The sequence below is a fragment of the Danio aesculapii genome, chromosome 23 (genome assembly GCF_903798145.1).
Source record: "Danio aesculapii chromosome 23, fDanAes4.1, whole genome shotgun sequence".
Taxonomy (NCBI): domain Eukaryota; kingdom Metazoa; phylum Chordata; class Actinopteri; order Cypriniformes; family Danionidae; genus Danio; species Danio aesculapii.
In genome coordinates this window covers 22,958,368-22,979,070 of record NC_079457.1, presented here as the reverse complement: position 1 = coordinate 22,979,070, position 20,703 = coordinate 22,958,368, and the positions used below count along the sequence as shown (strand labels likewise).

The window sequence follows — 20,703 nt, the reverse complement described above, 5'->3', positions numbered from 1 at the left end:
AATATTACAATTACAAAAACTGCCATATAGCGTACAATAAAAATAATCAAACATGATGTGCGTTGTTCATTACTCTCTGCTGACTGCTGCACAGTGGTGAGTCCTGTTTACCTGATGTATTGACACTCTTCAAATGATTAAACCAGCCTCAATTTAAACAGCTTTAGGGCACAAAGCTCTTTTTCCCCTCACTAACTCTTTTTCCACAGAATGTTAGCTTTAAGCACTGATTCCTTGTATGGCCAATCCCAAGTGCTTATTTTGCCGCCAGCCACACTGCGTCAGTGAAGTGAACAGAATAAGGCGTGGACTATAGTGCCATATCATAAACCACTCTTTAATAACTCCTTTACAATCTTGAATCCAAAGTTCAGCGGCAGGTACGGAGGTCTGAGTAAGTTAATAATATAATGAGCATTTCCTTCCGTTGTGAGTATATAGGAGTGAGAGGATTTTGAATGTTTGCATCTGCACTGACCTATATTAGAACTCTCCTGATGAGTGAAATTTGCAACGTTAAAAGGGAAATTCAACCAAAAAATTAAATTTGCTCTTCATTCACTCACTCTCAAGTTGTAAGTGATGTCAGTAAAATGTTAAACATCATTTTTAGCTTAGTGATCCATAATATGCAAGCACTCAGTCTCAGTCTCAGACTCAGAGATCCTCAGTCTATCATGAGAAGTCTTCAGGGTGGGTGATATGGACTTAAAATTATATATCGCAATATTTTTCTGGCATTTATTGAAATGATATTAATGCCAATAATTCATATATACGTCCTGGGAGAAAACAAAGTATTGTATCTTTTCAGAAAAGTATTATTTTGTCCTATTTTAGTATTTATTTATGCATTTTTCAAAAAAGTGTGGGTGGGAATGAGATGTAGTATTTGTTTCATATCTACTGGCAGCTAGAGGGCGACCTCACACATAAACTCCACATATGCATTACAGAAGTAAACATATCAACCATTTAAACCCTTTTACGTGTACAATCACACCGGTGTGATTACAACGTTAGAACGCACGTTATCATAAGGCCATCATAAGGTCGCTGGTTTGAGTCCAGGATGGGTCAGTTGGCATTTCTGTGTGGAGTTTGCATGTTCTCGCGATATTCACGTAGGTTTCCTCCAGATGCTCCAGTTTCCCCCACATTCCAAAGACATGCGTTATAGGTGAACTGGATGAACTAAACTGACCGCAGTAAATGAATGTATATGAATGCGAGAGTGGGCATCCGGATTAAAGAGTGGGCATATATGCTGGAATAATTGGCAGTTCATTCCGCTGTGGCAACCTCTGATATATAAGGGACTAAGCTGAAGGAAAATGAATGAATGAATGAATGACACTAGAAGGGATTTATACAGAGGAAACACATCAGCTAAATTACTGTAGAGTTTTCATAACATGTCATCAATCGGCCACATTGGTGAAGTAAGTAAAATATTTGGCTTATAGCTCTACTTTAACACTGCTCATGCGTATATGTTAACACCTATTAAATTCAGTTTGTCAAAATATTACACCCTTTCCTGCTTAGTAAGTCTGTCTATATTTATCAGCTTCCACACAATTTTTTCCCACAGTTTAGACAGCATAAACTGGCAGAACAACGTATTCAATTGTACATTTTTATGTTTTATTTATACATGTTTAGAATATTCAGTTGTACATTAACCAATCCAAGTTGCTGTTTAGATCTAAATATTGCTAGTATGACCCCACATAAGGCTTGACGCAAGTGCAAACTCTCTATATACTTGTAGCTGAGCAAAAAGAAGATCGAAATGACAAACGGTTTGTGCTTCATCCTAGATTTTTGTTAAACTGAAAAAGCATTCTTCAACATAGGATTCACTGCAGTTTCTAGGTGAAATGAACACCACGGTGCAATATGATGATGACAACAACTTTTGTTAATTTTACCAAATACGTTAGCCTCTCAATGTCTATCACTATATGGACGACCGTTCTGATGTGGCCAGTTAGCTCTGTAGCTCACATCATACAGTGTTGATGCAGAGCGCTCGGGTTTGAGTCTGGTGAAGCATAGTTCAACAAAACAGATAAAAACCGTGTAAAATATCGTTTTTTTAAGCCAAACTTTGTTTTTGTAAACACTACTTAGTCAAATCAGTAGTTCGGCAGTTTGTACGACAAGCCCTGCGTCTTGTAGGCATGTAAAACAATGGGGGAAACTGGAGCACCCGGAGGAAACCCGCACGAACATGGGGAGAACATGCAAACTCCACAGAGAAATGCCAACTGACCGAGGCGAGGTTCAAACCAGCGATCTTCTTGCTGTGAGGCGACAGTACTAACCACTGCGCCACCACGTTGCCGCCCAGAGACCAGTTGTAGGTTGTATCTCAATTCCAAGAACGCAGAGAACAGACTTGCATTCTTGTGGAGACGGTCTTGCAAAGTTGCCTCGTAAGAGCGAACTCGGAAGACTGCAAGAACAGAGAACGCTTCCTGTGAGAAATGAGATGCTGCATTCTTCCTGATGGTCACATGACCTTCACACGCTTTTAACCGAAAATTATTTAAACATTACAGCATTCATGAAATGATTTATTGTTTTCCCCTTTTCCAATATATACTATGCATAAAAACCTTACAAATATACATTGCGCAATACAAATAAAGCTAATTTTAACACAAATTTTAGCAAATAAACACCCTTAATGTCTTAATATGCCTTTAATGATATTTTCATGGTAATATTACTTTACCATTTCATTTAGGGAAACTCCTGAGATAAATAAGTTAAATCTCCAAACTTTAATAATAAATTTGTTCACACTTCTCACGTGTGTTTGGTTGTGAGACGTAGTTTGTAGACAGAGATAAAGTTGTCGGCAATTCTTCCAATTGTAAAGTCATGCAGTGTGAAACTCTGCGTCGCTGATCCATCTTGCAGTGTATACACAGCACCGATGGAACGCTACCCCAAATAGTCATGTGTAATGTGAAGTGGCGCTGACAACGGAGATGCAGATCCAAATGCAGGTTTATTGAGAAGCAACGGTCACAATCAGGAGCAAATAGATGTATCCAGGCAAATCCAGAGTCGTAGTCAAATACACAGGCGAATAGTCAGTACAGGCAGGAAGCATACAACATAAACAAACAAACAAGCCGAGGGTCAAAACATGGCAAAGCAGGGCAAGAGAAACCACGTTGTAATGTTCTCAAACAGCATAACAAGACTCAGCAACGTGTGTGTGTGTGTGTGTGTTTGAGAGGTGTATAAATAGTCTGTGTAATTAGTCCTGAACAGCTTCAACTGTGTCTGTTTGCAATCATGGGGATCTAGGCCAGGTGTGTGAGTAGTGCATGACGAGATATGTAGTTCTTTTACTGGCAGATTTGTAGTTCTCCAGCGATCTGCATGGGCTAGATCGTTGGTGACTGTGACAGTCTTGCAGTGTGAAAACATCTGTGACGTGACTACTTTGAAAATCATGCACTCTGAACTCAGCATTAGGAATCACCAAGGACCAAAGTTTCATCCCAAAAAGGTGAACTGAATGTGAATAAATCAACAATGAATATGAATACCAATTTGTGAATGCATTTAAAGGCTGTAGGTTTGTTTAAAAAAATCATTAAACAGATTTCACTTCATTAAACAGATTTCCCAAAAGCAAGACACAGAAACCATACCCACTTTCCACCAACAGTCAACAGTATTGGCATCAGATTCAGAGCAGTCTGTACTTGCACAAGTTCACGTGAATAGGCGTGGATGGGCTTTTAGAAGTTGTCTTTTTTTTTATCTCACACCAGCTCTTATTTCAGTTTGACACCAGTACGAGTTTCATTTCTTTCTCTGTGTGTGTCTAATTCATCTTCGTTCTCCCTCGTGGGATCTTCCGCTCGCCCTGTTTTTTTTTTGTCTCCTGTTCTGTCTGTCACGCATGCTCCGTCTCCACCCTGATGTCAAGCTGTTAATGCTCTTTGAACTATAATCATTGTGCGCTGCTGGATTCTATTGCATGTTTCATAGAGACCTCTGCTCGATGACTACAGTGATGTTGACTTAAGATTACCTGTGTGACTGAATAGGACCCCATAAATCCACACGATATTAGCATCCAGACATCATGTATGTGTGTGGGGATGAATATGCACATGCTATCTTATACAATACCTGATGCAACAGCAAATATGTACAAGTCATGTGGGTGTGTGCACGTCTGTATAGCCTTTTGTATAAGTGTGTTTCTCAGATTTCATGATCATTGTCTGCTGGATGGATAATAGCGATGCACTGTGTTATGGCAGATAATTATTAAAAACACTACTGTTTGTTTTACATTTAGGCATTGCAATATTGCAATGTACAATACTCAGGCTGTAGCCAGCCTGGTGAAAGGGGTGGTTCTTTTTTCTCATAAAGTGGATCTTTTTTTAATTATTCACCTCATTTTCCATTTAATTATAAGGTTAAAAGACTGCATATTAGTGACATTTTAAGCACTATTTTTTGCTGGATTAGCTTGTTTGATGGTCAGCGTAGCATAACCACACTTTTTGATGTACCAAACATATTTCCTGAATATTTAGAATAAAGAAATTTTAAAATACATATGTGTGGCATCATATATCATTACAAAAAAGGGAAATTGTTAAAGTTTTAAATAAAATATATTTAAAAAAATTTGCCTATTGTCATTTATTAGGCAAATAAAAAATTGGCCAGCATATTCATATTTCCTCAGTCAGAATTTGGCCATTGAATGATAAAAAATAAAACATAATAATGAAACATAATAATTAGAACGCAGAGCTTGACCATTTTCTAGCCTCTCATGTAGAAAAGTAAATTCATGGATAACAACAATATAGTCAACTTAGTATTAAAATTTACTTTAATATGGGCCATCTTTGGTGCTTTACACCTTGTTGTATACATTGGTGTAAAGTAACTAATTACAAATACTCAAATTACTGTAATTGAGTAGTTTTTATCAGGAATTTTAATTTACTAAGTAGTTTTTAAAATGTGTACTTTTCCTTTTCCTTGAGTACATTTATGTTGTATCTGTACTTTTACTCCACTACTTTCCTTCAACCTGCAGTCACTACTTTATTATTTCTGTAGTCCTGTGATTCCTCTCTAATCAAATCGCACATAGAAGGTAAATCGCATCATAATGAACTACCTTAAGACATGGGCAATTTATAATTGCAGCAAACTGTTTGGATTTGGAATTACACAAAATTTAACAATACACTGAAAAAATTATTCAAAGATTTGCATTTTTTTTTAAGTTAAGTGGTTGTAAACAATTTATTAGGGCTGAATTTTAATAAACAAATTAAGTTGAACATTACTAAATTTAGTTTGTTCAAATTCAACCCATATAAATTGTTTGCAATGATTTTGCAGAATCATTTTTTCAGTTTTCAATATTCAGATATGGTCAATAAATATCCAATATTAACTGATAATGGCTGATAACCAAACCAAAATTAATGTTTAATCTCAACTGATAAAGTTCTTTGAGCTAATGTATAACCAGAAAACTAGAAATCAAAAAGATATACCACCATTTAAAGTTGTTTACAGAGTAAGCTTTATTTGAGATGCAGAATGTGCGTGCGGATGTGCTTCCTGTAAGCAGCACTTTTTTTTTGCCAAATATGTTTATTAACATTTTGTGCTGATACAATATCATATACTTACAAAAATAAGTAATACACTGTTCTGCTTTTCACAACCAAGAACCGATGACCACACAGTAAATAAAAATAAATAAATAAATAAATAACAAAAAAACTAAAAATAAATGTAAAAAATAAATAAGAAGAAATAATTAAAAAGCTTTATTCCTCTTCTGCTTCAAGATCAATATGTCAATAAAGATCAAGTGTCAATATACGAATATAAGACCCTCTTAATGAAAACTTAATTTTTTGTTTGTTTGCTCTTCAAATATCAAGTATTTTAGACCAAAACTATGTCAATCTTGAATAAGATCAAAACATGTGTGTGATTTGCTGGAGATTGTTGACACCTATTGCAAGTATTACTTCTATCTGGGTATATTTTGGCTAATTTAGCATAAGCAGCACATTTTTACATATTTTTAACACATGCTGCAATAACTCGTCTCCTTGCTCATTCCAAAGAAAAGGGCAGATTAGCAAGTTTTACTGCTGTGCTTGTCATCAATATTAGGGAAAGTTCATTTTAAAAGTAATGGATTACAATCTTGCTGTACTTTTGAAAAAAGTAACTAAATGTGTTATGCTACTTTCGTTTGATATTTTTCATCTTGGTTGGGCTTGCTTGTTGGTAACAATATGATCAAAAGCTTCTCTTTTTGACAAATGTAAAGCCCTTTTATGTCAAAACTGAAATGTGAAGTAAAAAACTGTCTGTCTTTTTGGGAAGGCCAGTGAGGAGTCCATTACAGTAATCCACCCTATTGGTGATAAAAGCATGAAAAAGTTTCTCTAAGGTCCAATCCCAATCTATTTTGTACCCCTGATTTAGTTGCTGCTTTGACATGACTACTGAAATTCAGATCTGACTCCAGAATCACATCAAGATTCTTGACCTTATTTTTTGTTGTTTGAACCTTATAGCCAAGGTAAACATTCACCTTGAGCACTAAAAAAGAAAAGTAATCGGATTACATGACTCAAGTTACTTGTAATGCATTACCCCAACACTAACACTTGTAAAGGCATTCAATGGTGTCCTTGCATACATGTCTGGATGCAGTGGTTATATATAGAAAGAAGCAGTGTGCAGAACAGCGCTCATTCTTAGATTATGTCCCTACACCCCCCCAATCCCCTCCCTTTCCGACTCCCCCTCCTCTTGATAGAGTACTACGCTCACACTCATCCTATTGTCTGCTTGTATGATCTCAGCCCGCACGCACATACAAACACGCACACACAGAGTCACTGTCAATCAGAGCTACACATTAACAGAGCCACACATTTATAGCTAAGTGACAATACCGCGCTTTGTTCATTAATAATGCCCCTCTAGATCTCATAGCCAGATACAGCCTAAGGCCCCCAGACATGCAGCTGAGCATTAAAACTCTGCCAGTCTCTAGAATACACCGTTTAACCCCTCGCAACTTCAATGCACTCTATGGCTCGCTCAGGCAGCTGCAAAACATTTAAAGATTTTGACTTGTTTCATCCAGGGTGTTCTTTGCGCGCTGTTAATATTTTATAGCAGCCAACGTGATTGATGGGTTTATTGAATGCGGACGCAAGCAGGTACACCAGCCAGAACTTGCTGTGTTTGTTTTACAATGTCATTTTCAAAGTCCTCCTGTGTTCTCGAAGGAATATTTCCAAGTTAAACTCACGCCCCATTGACATATTTGCGGCAGGATCGTCCCACCTTTAGGGATGATTCACACACATGCAAAACGCAGTAACTATAAGTTTTCTGAAATCGGGTCTGTGATGGACAGGTTTGGTTCAAGCTTGCTCAGCTTTCCGAGAAGCCCGTTGTAGAAATTGTTATCAGATCAGCCTAAATTTGGTCCAGAAATAAATACATGATGCCATTTTTTCAGTTCCAGTGATAATTTGCTTTGCCTTTTAGAGGAAAACTGATGCAGCAGTATATAGTTTATAGAACAAAGTGTCTTTAGTGCATCAAATGACAAACATAGAAAGCATATTAAATTACAGTCTGTTCTGTTGTAATTCACCATCACAGATATATTTATGTGACATAAAACAAAAATTATTCAAATATAATACAGTAAAAGTGATCACTCTAAATTTATATTTAAATATTTAAAACATCTGGGTAGGGTTGTGCCAGCTCTGTTAGTTCTTAAGCTGGAATGTAAAGTCCACAATAGGAGCTTAACACTGACTAGCTTGTTTGTAACTAAATTTGTTCCCACTTTGGTTCCACCACATGTTCTTAAGGCAAGCCGTAGTTAGTAGGTCGTAAGCTTTACTTTAAGTCATGCGTAGTTGCATTGAATGACGTAATGCACAATAAAAATCATTAAACTGCTTTAAAGTTCTGCAATGCATGCATCTATATATCTATCCTATAAAAAAGAAATTATAAATCAATTATAAAACAACCTAGAGACCTTGTGCAGCCAGGTGCAGCCCTGCTTAGGTGCAGCCCTGCTTAGTTTTAGTGGGAGACCATGGAAGAGTTGCAGAGAGCTAGCTGCTGGCCAAACCAAAACCGACATCAAAACCATTTGGTTAAATTGCTTCCTAGAACAACTGTGTTCCACAGCGTCAGGGTTCTGAGTAACAGGAAATGCTAATAATTTCATTTTGACTACATGCATGCTTAAATGTGTATCTCGTTTATTATAAAGACACAAAAACCAACTGCAGAAAACTTATTTTTTTATTGTTGACACTTTGACCAGTGACTGCAGAACTGCAATGAATGGAAAGTAGCTCGTGCAGTGTATCATTTATACAAACTGAAGTTGCTTACTAATACTCAATTTATCCTAAATTTATCATGCTTATATTACCTAAAACTCAGCTAACATGATTTTATCTTCAGATCTCAACAGACTATAGTTTCAAATCCTTCCATGTTATAATACATCCTGTGTAATGTCAAATATCACAGCGTGTTAGAGACTGCAATTTAAGTAAGTGCATGCAAGAGTTATGGCTTCAGCATCAGGGAGACCCTTGTGCATTTTATGGTTGCAGTAAAGAGAGAGCGAGAGAGAGAGAGAGTTTTCTGTCAGTTGTCATGTCTCTCCATCACCTCAGGCCAATAACCCTGGATTCCAGCTCCGTCTGAAGCTGTTTCCCACTATTATGCGTGTCCCTTTTTAAGTCTGTTTGGGCACTTTCAGTTGTCTTGTACTACATGCTGACCTGCAGCATCTTGGCGACCTCTGACCTTGCTCTCATTATGTTAATGACCTTGTGTTGTGGCCACTGCATGAAGTCTTTGTGTGCGCTGTGAGTGGAAGCCTTGTGTGGAAGTGGCCACTTCAAAAGGGCTATATTTGTGTACAGAGGCCACGATGACTGTTCTCCTGCATTTTACAAGACTCTTGTGTGTGTGTGTGTGTGTGTGTGCTGTTTATAAATGTACATCTATAGCAAAATTAAGAGACCATTTGGAAATTCTCAGTTTATCTGGATTTGCATGGGTTTGAGTAAAATGTTAATATTAATATATAATAAATGTCTGATTACATAAAGTGAAGTTAGATCTTTTTTTCAGTATCACTTGGTCAAATTAAGAAATGTTTTTATTTGTTATTTATTTCTATTTAATTTATTTAATTATTTAACCAGGAATGTCCCATTGAGATGCAATATATCTACCAGGGAGTCCTGGTCAAGACAAGCAGCATAGGACAAAGTTACAAAAAATACGTCACAACACATAGACACACACAAAAATAATATAAACCATAATCAGTTGTTAAAACGTGTGCACTGTTCTGACAGTCTTTAATTTTTTTTTAAATATAGCTATAGATGGTGTGGATTTCATATGTAGTATATCTTGAAGCTCATTCCATACATATCGAGCATGCTCAGAGAATGCAGATTGACCTAACTGTGTGTGAAAAAATGGCATCTTAAGTAAGAGTAAATCTGCTGATCTAGTATTGTAAGTATTTGAACAGTACTCCAACAAAGTAGATATATACTGTGGTAATTTACCAATGAAAGCTTTAAAAATAAAAACTGAGATATGTAGTTTTTTCCTTTACCGCAATGAGGTCCATTCTGTCATTTTATACAAATTACAGTGATGTGTGCGTGCGTGAACCAGTGACAAATCTTAAAGCACTATGATAAACTATATCCAATAATCCATTTGGATGCGAGGTGCATGCATATAATGTATATCTCCGTAATCCAATACTGATAGAGATGTACTCTTATCTAAACATTTTCAAGCTGTGAAGGAGAAAGTTAATTATGAATGAAAACCAAAGTTATTCCGCCAAAAATTGCTTTCTTTAACTTAAAATTCAAATTAAAATATTGCTATTGTGTTGTCTGAAGATGAATATAATCGTGTCCTAAAACATATAGCATTTTCTGGTTATTTTATGCCAAAATAAACACATGAAATATTGATAACAATAATACAATGCTCTAATTGACAACCTTTTTATTTTAAATCTGCAAAACAAAACACAATATACATACTAATCATACTAGCAACATGCTAATTTATACTTTAAACATACAACATGCTAATTCAAACTAATATCATGCTAATTACATGCAGTTATTTACCAGAAACATGTTAATTCAAACTAGAACCATGTTAATTCAAACTACAACCATTTTAAATCATGTTAGCAATTGCCTAACAACCACCTTGAACAATCTAGCAACCGTCTAGCAAGAAACACGCTAACGTATGCAGTTGAAGTTAGAATTATTATCCCCCATGATTTATTACCCCCCAATTATTATTTTTTTCACCAATTTCTGTTTAGCGGAGAGAAGATTTTTTCAACACATTTCTAAACATAATAGTTTTTATAACTCATTTCTAATAACTGATTTATTTTATCTTTGCCATGATGACAATAAATAATATTTGACTAGATATTTTTCAAGACACTTCTATACAGCTTAAAGTGACATTTAAAGGCTTAACTAGGTTAATTAGGTTAACTAGGCAGGTTAGGGTAATTAGGCAAGTTTGGGAATCTTGGAAATATTTAAAAAAGAAAATAAATTCAATGGGGGGCTAATAATTCTGACTTCAACTGTATGTAGTTATCTATCGATGACAACTGTTTCAAACTTATTGAAAGCTTCTTCAGTTATTTAAAGTTTGAATATACTCAGAAACTTTCAGGCTAGGCTTTCTCAAACTACCTTAAAGTTTGTCTATGAGCTTTACTTTTAGGTTAATCTTAATTTTGTAAGAATTCATAATTTTTTAGAAATGTAGCTTTAAAGCTGTAAATTTTATTGATGCTGAAATAATATACTGTGCAGCTCTAGTTTTTAAATAGTTCTGAATGGCCAACATACAGTACATCATAATTAAATGTAATCATTCTCTTTCCCTAGTTTGCACAGGCACCAAAAATGCTCTGAGCTCTACGGGCACCCCGGAACAACACTACAACAACCTGAAGGAGCGTTACACCGGATGTGAGATCGTCATGGGCAATCTTGAGATCACACAGATGGAGAATGACCTTGATTTCTCCTTCCTTGGAGTAAGAGGCTGTTTTACTTACCTGTACGGTGTGCTAAATGACTGATTTGGCCATGAAATAACATGCTTGAATTCTCTTCTAGAGTATCCGAGAGGTCACTGGCTACATCCTCATTGCGATGAACCAGTTTCGCAGGTTACCTTTGAATCAGCTCAGAGTAATTCGTGGCAGCAGCCTGTATGAGAAAGAATGGGCTCTTTCTGTCTTTCATAACTTTGACACTCACACTGGCCTGGAAGATCTGGGCCTCACCAACCTCACAGGTGAGATTGAGATCAAAATATTAAAAATACAGCTTTTTCCTATGCTCCATGTTGCTTTGCAGAAATAATGGAAGACGTGACTTCTGTTAAGCTGTAAGCAATCAGAGAAGCGTTTTAATTGGGTATAATGAGGTGGCGTTACTCTCCTCACAATGTAACCTTTGAATAATTAAAGGAAACTTATTAGAATTACCGAAATACATTCAGCAGATTATGAATAACCCCCAAAAAGTGATAACATGCACTGTAAAAAATAAATCCGTAAAATTTACGGTAAAAAAACAGCAGCTATGGTTGCCAGTACTTTACCGTTAAAAATACGGTACAAACCGTAAAAGTAATTTCTCATTTCTACAGTAAACTACCGTATTTTATTAATTTATAGATGTAATATGTCTGTATTTTGAATTACCAACATCTAAACATCTTTTGTTACACCGTTAGACACGTTAGCACAGCCATATGCAGGTGGTGATAAGAAAGTTACATAATGAACCAATGCTCATCACAAACAACTTTTCCCACAAACAGAAAAGTGTATCAGTATATAGAAGGTGCTCAGTGTCATTCACACAGCTACTAAACACCAGTATGGTAACATGCATAAAATTAAAGTCATGATATATACATTGTTTATCAACATTAGATGTAACATAAATCTCTAATGTACATCACTGATGGGGAAGCAACTAAAATGATCCATAGTAAGGTCAACAAAAAGTGATGTGCCATGCAGGGAATTCTGGAAAAGTCAATTTACGGTTATTCGCCGTATATATTAGGGAAACATACCGTTAACCAGGTTACGGATTTGTACTGTAGCATTTGTACAGTTTTTTACCGTTGAAATCATGGCGATTTTTTTTTACAGTGTGCATCCCACATCAACATTACACAAGTTGTGCATATTAATGTACTATAGCGGAAACAATCATATAAGAGCTTTGGCCACAGATATTCTAGTGATACTAATGTCACTTTATAATACCAGCCCAGACTCATTGTAACGTTTCTTACCTGAATACTTGTGATCAGATCAGTCAATATGCAAAGTCTGGAAGAAACCGTAAATCTTTAGAGGAAATTTGGTCAAAATAACCTAAAAGGTTTTTTTTCACACATATTTATTACCAATTTTATTGTTTTAAATTCTGCTTTCAACCTAAGGTGGTGAAAAGTTTTAGACTCATAACACTTAATTCACCCCAGAATGAAAAATACTTACTATTTACTCCCCCTCAAGTGGTTTCAAACCTTTATGATGTTGAACACAAAAGAAGATATTTTGAAACCATTGACTTTCCTAGTAGGTAGGAAAAACAAATACTGTGGAAGTCTTCTTCATAATATCTTCTACTGTATTCAACAGAAGAACGAAAGACAAATCAAGTGAAGGGTGAGTAAATGATGACAGAATTGTAATTTATGGATGAACTATCCCTTTAACAGCTGTTGATGAGAATAAAGTGAAAAAAGAAGTAACACATTCTGGAACTTCATTAAAAATAATCTTCATCCACTCTGTCTTATTGCCTGAATCAGAAGGAAAGCAATGCAAAGACACCACACCTCATCACTGCACAGCATCTTGTTGTCTTTAGAGCATCTTTATCATATGGTTTCTACACAGGCCTGTGTTTGCCTGTCTCATTGTTCATTATTCATTTTGAGTTCTCAGTTCATGATGTGTAAAGCTAGAGTCTTTGTGTAAACAGGTCAAATGCGTTCATCCTGTCAGTGACACAGACATTGCAATTAAACATTGCAAATAAAGACATTATCCAGGTTTTATGTACTGTGTCTGAATGGTCAGCATATGAATACAGGATTAACTGATAACTTCAGTTAACCTATGAGCAATTTTAAGAGTTTTAGGAAACTTATAAATCTCTTAAACTGGTGTTTAGAAAGAAAACTCTGAAGATAGAGTTTGTAGTGATTCTAAAATAATTTGATATATTCATCCAACCTGAAAAAAATCAGCAAAACGGCTTAATTGTAAATATATATTTGTTATGAATTTATGTGCAAGAATAACTTTTGTCATCTGAATCATGAGCTCTTCCTTTAAGTGGAGCATTTATAATCCTTTGCCTTCTCAACAAATGGACGTGATAGTTTGTTTGACAGTAAGTAAATTTGACATCAGTGATTTTGCGGAAATCTGTAGGAGTGTTTAGGAATCTGGCACATTTGCATTGCTGTATGTACAAGCACACCCAATGTCACTCAACAGAGCAGAATGCTATACAGACAGACTCTCAGAAAGAATTTAAGCCTGCCAGAAAAATGTTGGCATGTTTTGTGGGTCACTTCATTTCAAACTGCATATTTTATATAATTTGGCTTGTTCAGACTCATCAGAGATGTCAAAGTGCACTGAAGGGCTGTATATGTCTTCAGTGTCTTACTGTTTTTAAGGAATGCACAATGATCTTCCAAGACCTTAATTCCTTAACCTTCCACAACCTTAATTCTCTGATGGGAAACTGAAATTTAAAATTCACTGGTTACTTATCTGTTTTAAAATTCAGGATAAAGTGTTGTTACATGTTTTTAAATAATTCCATGGACTCCAAAAATATTTATCTGTTTGTTTAAATTATTTATTTAAAATGAGCTGAAACATGCAAAATTATAGGCTCATTCTGAAAACGTAGCCCTATATATATATATATATATATATATATATATATATATATATATATATATATATATATATATATATATATATATATATATATATATATGTATATGTATATATATATATATATATATATATATATATATATATATATATATGGAGATTATATTACATTATATCAATTATATAGTAACATTATATCTGGATATCGCGAATTATGTAGTCAGAAGTATGTATGGCTGCATTTCGTCTTTAAAATGAACACTACGGGGCAGTATGATGCCGTTCCTTTTTGCGCTTACCAGCTGACCGATTACCTCCATATGGACAGCTTTCCCACTGTTACCAGTTTGTCCAGTAGCTCCCCATGTACATCGGCAGACTTGAGATCCAGAGAGGAGTTGACCACAATGATGGGGTTCGAGTTGGTGAAGAACGAAAGCGGTAAGACAAAAACAGAAGCCAAAAAAAATAAATAAATAAAGTAAATAACAGGGTGAGAATTTGGTAAAATCTGAAAATGTTGTAAAAATCAGGCGAGGGCTTCTCTTTTTCTGGATTGCTTTTTAAAACTGGAAGTGGGTGGGCGGGTCAATTGGTGCTTTTGAAAACACTATTGGTTGGGTTTAGGGAAGGAGAAGGGTTGGTCAGTCGATCAGTCAGTCATTAAGTCAGTCGACAGCGGCCTCTGGTGGATTATGCGAGAAGAGGTGCAAAGAGACTCGCAAGAGAAATTTGAGATCTGAAAAAGCGTACACAGCGGCTTCTGGTGGATTCGCGAAAACAAAAACTGCAACAAAAAAAAATGTAGCTCCTTTGACGTTTTTGGTGCTCTCCACAAATTTATATAGCGGTACGTTTTCAATGAGCCTGGCTTCGAAATAACACAATTCTTGGGAATTTTTGTGACAACTTAATTGTTTTATGCTCAATTAACTTTAATTTGTCAGGTTAATTTAACCGATTTGTGTTGGGACAACATGAATGAACTATGTGGAACCAAACCCCTGAGTATATTTCTGACATAATAAGTCCACACCAACCCTTGAGACCTCTTCACTTTAAAAATCAACTATGTTTGACAGTTCTGTGATCATACTCATAATATTGGGGTGATAGAGCTTTTTTTCATGGAAGCTCCTAGACTTTGTAACGATCTTCCATCTGTCCTATTTTGAAGACATATCAGAATAAAAACACACTTAGTTTCTTTAGCTTCTAATCATGTGTTGTCTATTGTTTGTATTTGGGCTGTTTGCATGTATTTTGTATTTTTATGTACAGTACTTTGGTACTCATTCTGGTTGTTTGAAAATGCTTCAGAAATAAAATTGACTTGAGTAAAATAAATTGTACATATTTTAACATATATAAATATTAGATAATACCTTAGACCAGCATAATACAAACAGGTGTAGTCCCCCCTGTGCACATTTTGTTTTCTGCATTAAATAAATCAGATTTGTTTCACTGTGTCTGCAGAGATCTTGGAAGGAGGGGTTCAGATTGTCCACAACAGGAACCTCAGCTATGCTCCATTAATCAACTGGCAGGACATTGTCAGAGACAGTGACGCTCGCATCCAGATCCAGGACAATGGAGGAAGAGGTTTGTGTTCATATCCTGATTGTATGAGTGTGAGAGATAATGTCATGAAATTATGTTTTGATATTCTGAAAAACCCAAACAAAATAGAGATGTTCTGAGCTACCATAAAGATATCGTCAAAGAAATGCATTTCAATTTCGAAGGTTTTTTTTTCCCTCTAAGAAAAATTTTAAAGTTTATATAAAAAACTAATTTCGAGAGGATCACATGCTTATGATTGACCACGGTGGGTCCCGCATTAGCAATCACAAGATACACCAATCAGGTGATTTTGTATACTTAAAAAGAGCCAGATTTCCTTAGCCAAATTCATCTTGAAGAATCCTCCCATCTACCCCTACTCCTTTACCTCTTTCTTAACTTAATAGGAGGGAGCTCTCAAGACCTACCTAAGCTCAGACTCCCCTCTCACCCGATGAAACGGGAGGGAGCCACAGATTCGAGGATCTTCCGAGCTCAGGGCTCTCTCCCGGGACAGCATGCAAAACTCGCTCTTACTGTACTTATCAACTATTAGCTAAGTGTGAACTCTTGAAAAGCATTTTCGAATCAGTAAAAACAGTAGGGAACCAATGGAAGCACTAGGTAGGGATATCAGTGTTTTTTTTAGATGAAAACATCAAAGTTTGTAAATTAAGAGAAGATATTCATCTGCAGTTGAGCTTCATCATTTAGATTCTTGGCTTCTTTCTGTGTTTTATAGGGTCCTGCAATCCTGCATGTGGAGAGTTTTGCTGGGGTCCACGTAATGATCAGTGTCAGAAATGTGAGTAACCGATATTAATTCATTTAATTACATTTTTGGTCACTTTATTTTATTAACAAAACTATTAACCATAGACGTTTAGCTCAATAAACTACTAACTTGCTTCTATTAATTGTTAATAGTTGGATTTGGGTATTAGGATTAGAATGTAGAATTAGATCATACTATTTAAATACTAATGAACAGCAAATGTTTTAATAATAGGGGCGACGCGATGGCTCGGTGGTTAGCACTGTCGCCTCGCATTAAGAAGGTTGCTGGTTCGAGCCCTGGCTGGGTCAGTTGGCATTTTTGTGCGGAGTTTACATGTTCTCCCTATGTTCAGTCCAAAAACATGTGCTGTAAGTGAATTGAACAAGCTAAATTGGCCGTAGTGTATGTGTGCGAATGTAAATGTGTATGCGTGTTTTCCAGTGCCGGGTTGTGGCCGGAAGGGCGTCCGTTGTGTAAAACATGTGCTGGATAAGTTGGTGGTTCATTCCGCTGTGGCGATCCCTGATAAATAAAGGGACTAAGCAAATGAATAATGAATGAATAAATGAATGTTTTAATAATAAGTAGGTAATAAGCAGGTAATAGTGGGGTACTTTAGATAGATTGGTACTTAAAACAAAGGATTACCATATATTTTATTAATTTTTAATTTTAAATGTTTTGATGTCGTGTTTTTGAAAGAACAATTATAACACAATAATATCCCATTAGTTTATGCTTTTAATGTATTTGTTATAAAAAAAGAATGAACAATACTTGTCCAGCATTTATTAATCACAGTTCATCATTAACTAAAGCATTTATAAATCCAAAGTTTGAAGAATAAATACTGTAATAAATGTACTGTGCATTGTTCATTAACTTTAACCAAGGGAACATTATTGTAAAGTGTTACTCTTACATACTGTTATTATTTATTTAGTTAAAATTTCATAAAATAGGAATATTGTGATAATGATTTTACATATCACACTGCAAAATATCCGTAAATTAGCAGTTTTTTTTTTCATGTTTATATTTTATTTTTTCCTCTTTTATTTATGCTTTTGAATTGCATTATGGGACCTTGATCCTTCTTCCAACAACCTTTAACCTTAAAAAGTTGGGAAAAAAGTGACTTTTGTTAACATTTTTAATAGTTTAAAGTAATATATTGTCTAGTTTGGTGTTGTATATTACTCTACAAAAACCTAACCTAAAGACTAATTTCTTATATACTATTTATTATACATTATATTATTTCACAGTACTAAAATGTCAATAAAAGTCACTTTGTTAAATTGTAGAGTTGAATTTTCAACATTAAATGTCGACAGAACAAAGATTAACATCCCATAATGCAATTCACAACTGTAAATAAACAGAACACTCATTTACAGTGTATAATCTTTAAATAAATAAATAAATAAATATTCCATTTCATTATTAATTACAATGTAATAGTTTCATTTTAATAGATCAGGTCGGTTTCCCTTTACCTGTAGTCATACACAATGATTCTGAGCTATTTTTGGCTGTGTGTGTTTCAGTGACTAAAACAGTATGTGCGCTTCAGTGTCTTGGCCACTGTTTCGGCACCAACCCTAATGAGTGCTGCCACCCCGAGTGTGCTGGAGGCTGTACTGGACCCAGGGACACAGACTGCTTTGTGAGTACCAGCATTACTGCCATTACACTCTCATTGGATTGCTTGAGATCTATTGTAAGTGACAATTAGGCATGTGCCGGTATCACATTTTCATGCTGCGATTAATTGATTGAGCTTTTATCACGGTATACGGTATTATCACGATATTGTAATTTTACAAGAGAAACAGGTAAAAAACACAAAAAACTTCAGTTTCGTCAACTTAGTAACTTTAATAACTTTTTAATTAACTAAAAGTACTTCAAACATTTAAATACAAATAAATATAAATAAAACAATACACAATATAAAAGTAAACTTGAGCAATTATATCAAAGTGAATGTGCAAAGGGAAACCGTCTTCGATCAGCAATCGTGGAATGAACTGCCAACTATTCCAGCATGTTTTATGCAGCAGATGCCTTTCCAGCCACAACCCAATATTGGAAATCACCCATACACACTCATTCACACACACTCATACACTACAGTCAATTTAGCTTATTCAATACACTATTCACTGAGCCTATATTCAATAATAAACATAACAAAAACTGCCTGCTAAAGCATGGGTAAATCTTCAAAGGGAACAGTGTTACATTATAACCTTTCACCTCATCCTGCTTGCTGTTTCACTATCTAAACATTGAAAACATAATATAAGTCAAATTTGTTTCATTTTGATATTTGATTTACCCTGTCTCTTTTGCAGAATATGAGTTTTAATAACCAATAATGGCCATTATAACAGTATAACGTACATTAAATTTAAACGATAAAGGTAAGCAATCAGTCAATGTGCAGAATCAGTGTATGTGGTTACATAAATTAATATATTAGCTTTGCACTCAGCCAAAACAGTTAACTGAGAACAAGTGATTCAAAAGACATAAGAAATGTTAGATAGAGACAACAAGATGAATTCAATATCACGTTTAACAACTATAGTGAGATGAGATCACCCAGCAGATGAACTGTCTGACATGCACTAAACTCTCACCTGGGGTTTATGCTTACCCGCTGAACTAGTGGCTGCAGCTCTGGGCAGAGAGTGTGTGGTCACGTGATTTGCGTTTTAGCCGTGTACTAGAATGAACAGAGAACTTTTCAGAATCGCTAAATGAAACGCCGGTGTATTTCCCGCGATTTCTCTGCGCCTCCCTTGCGTTTCTTCTCTCTGACTCTCGACTATTTTGACAAATACACACAGACGACGCACGCTCACACGAGTCCAAAATAGGAGTTTGTGATTGGGCCAGCCCAATGTCAATACCGAAATGAGCCAATGGGGTGCAGAGTGTCACATGGGCCGGCCCGGTCTGTCTGTCCGGGAAAAAAAGCATCTACTTTCAGAGAGTCACAGATCACAGCAGCGTCAATCAATAACGCAGAAAAAAACGATAGGCTGCTAAGCCTTTTATGGGCAAATCAAATCATAAGACGATGATCAGCTCGGCCCAAAAAGTACGTCGGCCCACCGGAAAAGTGTCCGGTCTGCCAGATGACAAGTACGCCCCTGCGTGTGAGGATTTTAGTGCAGGTGGCAGCGGCGGCGCGCACACAAGGCTTCTACATGTGGGGATTGTTTACATCAGAGTGCGCATCAGGTCTGCGCAGCATATACGCAGTGTTTCTTCAAGCGGTTGATGGAAAATAAGCTAAGGCGCGTTCTAAGAATATAAATTCGGATCTATTATTTTTCACGGTATTTTGAAGTGCCCGCGATAACAAAATCGTGCATATTCATTACCGTGATTTATCGCATTACCGAATACCGGCACAAGCCTAGTGACAATACAATGAAAGCCAAACAAACCTTTTATTATTTTTATTATTCTCTCCCAACAGGCCTGTCGACATGTCAATTACTCTGGCTCCTGTGTCCCTCACTGCCCTTGGCCTGTGGTCTACAACCAACAGACTTTTCAAGTGGAGCCCAACGCTGATGCCATGTATCAGTTTGGTTCCATCTGTGTTCCCAAATGTCCCGGTGAGTTTCGAGCCGTTACACACAGTTTACCACAGAACAGACCTTCGCTTAAGCATGAGGTGGAAAATGGGGTAATGGGGGCTTGGTGGATAAAGATCTAGGATTGTAATAGAGAAATTGCTGGTTGTAAGCCTGGTGGAACTGATGTGTAGGCTAGTAAGTGAACTGTGGATGAACGCTGGATGATAAGCCTCATTGACAATACATCAGAACTGCAGTGCCGTATCCATGGAGGATCATGATCTGCACGGTAAACATGACACAAGTTTAAACAAATGGCAGATTGTAATGATGCTACGCAACTCCTCTGACCGTGTTTGATTTTTAGATTAAATTTGTGGCTGCTGAGTCCACAGTCAACACTGACTAAACACCACTTGCGTTGGCGTTGGAGAGTAAATAATGTTGTCTGGAGATTTTTTTTAGGAATGATTACGTATAACGTGGCTTTTAAAAATGCAGTATGTGATTGCTAGTTAGACTTCGGTGTTTATAAAAAAAGAATACAGCAAAATGAACAGATCAATTTAGATAAACAAGAAATATGCAAAAAAGTGTAATAAACAGCAACTAAAAATATCTTAAATGCAATTCTTGAGAAAAAAGTATGT

General features: G+C 36.0%; 1 protein-coding gene across 2 annotated transcripts in view; it reads left to right on the top strand.

Annotated features, from left to right (window-relative positions):
* Positions 1-20,703, top strand: part of erbb3b (erb-b2 receptor tyrosine kinase 3b) — a 51,072-nt gene that overhangs the window by 1,650 nt on the left and 28,719 nt on the right. For both annotated transcript variants that reach the window (XM_056448748.1, XM_056448747.1), the window contains exons 2-7: positions 11,049-11,200; positions 11,283-11,463; positions 15,590-15,715; positions 16,419-16,481; positions 18,005-18,123; positions 19,951-20,092. In XM_056448748.1, coding sequence (XP_056304723.1) covers positions 11,049-11,200; positions 11,283-11,463; positions 15,590-15,715; positions 16,419-16,481; positions 18,005-18,123; positions 19,951-20,092 — 783 coding nt within the window. The remainder of the gene's footprint in view (positions 1-11,048; positions 11,201-11,282; positions 11,464-15,589; positions 15,716-16,418; positions 16,482-18,004; positions 18,124-19,950; positions 20,093-20,703) is intronic.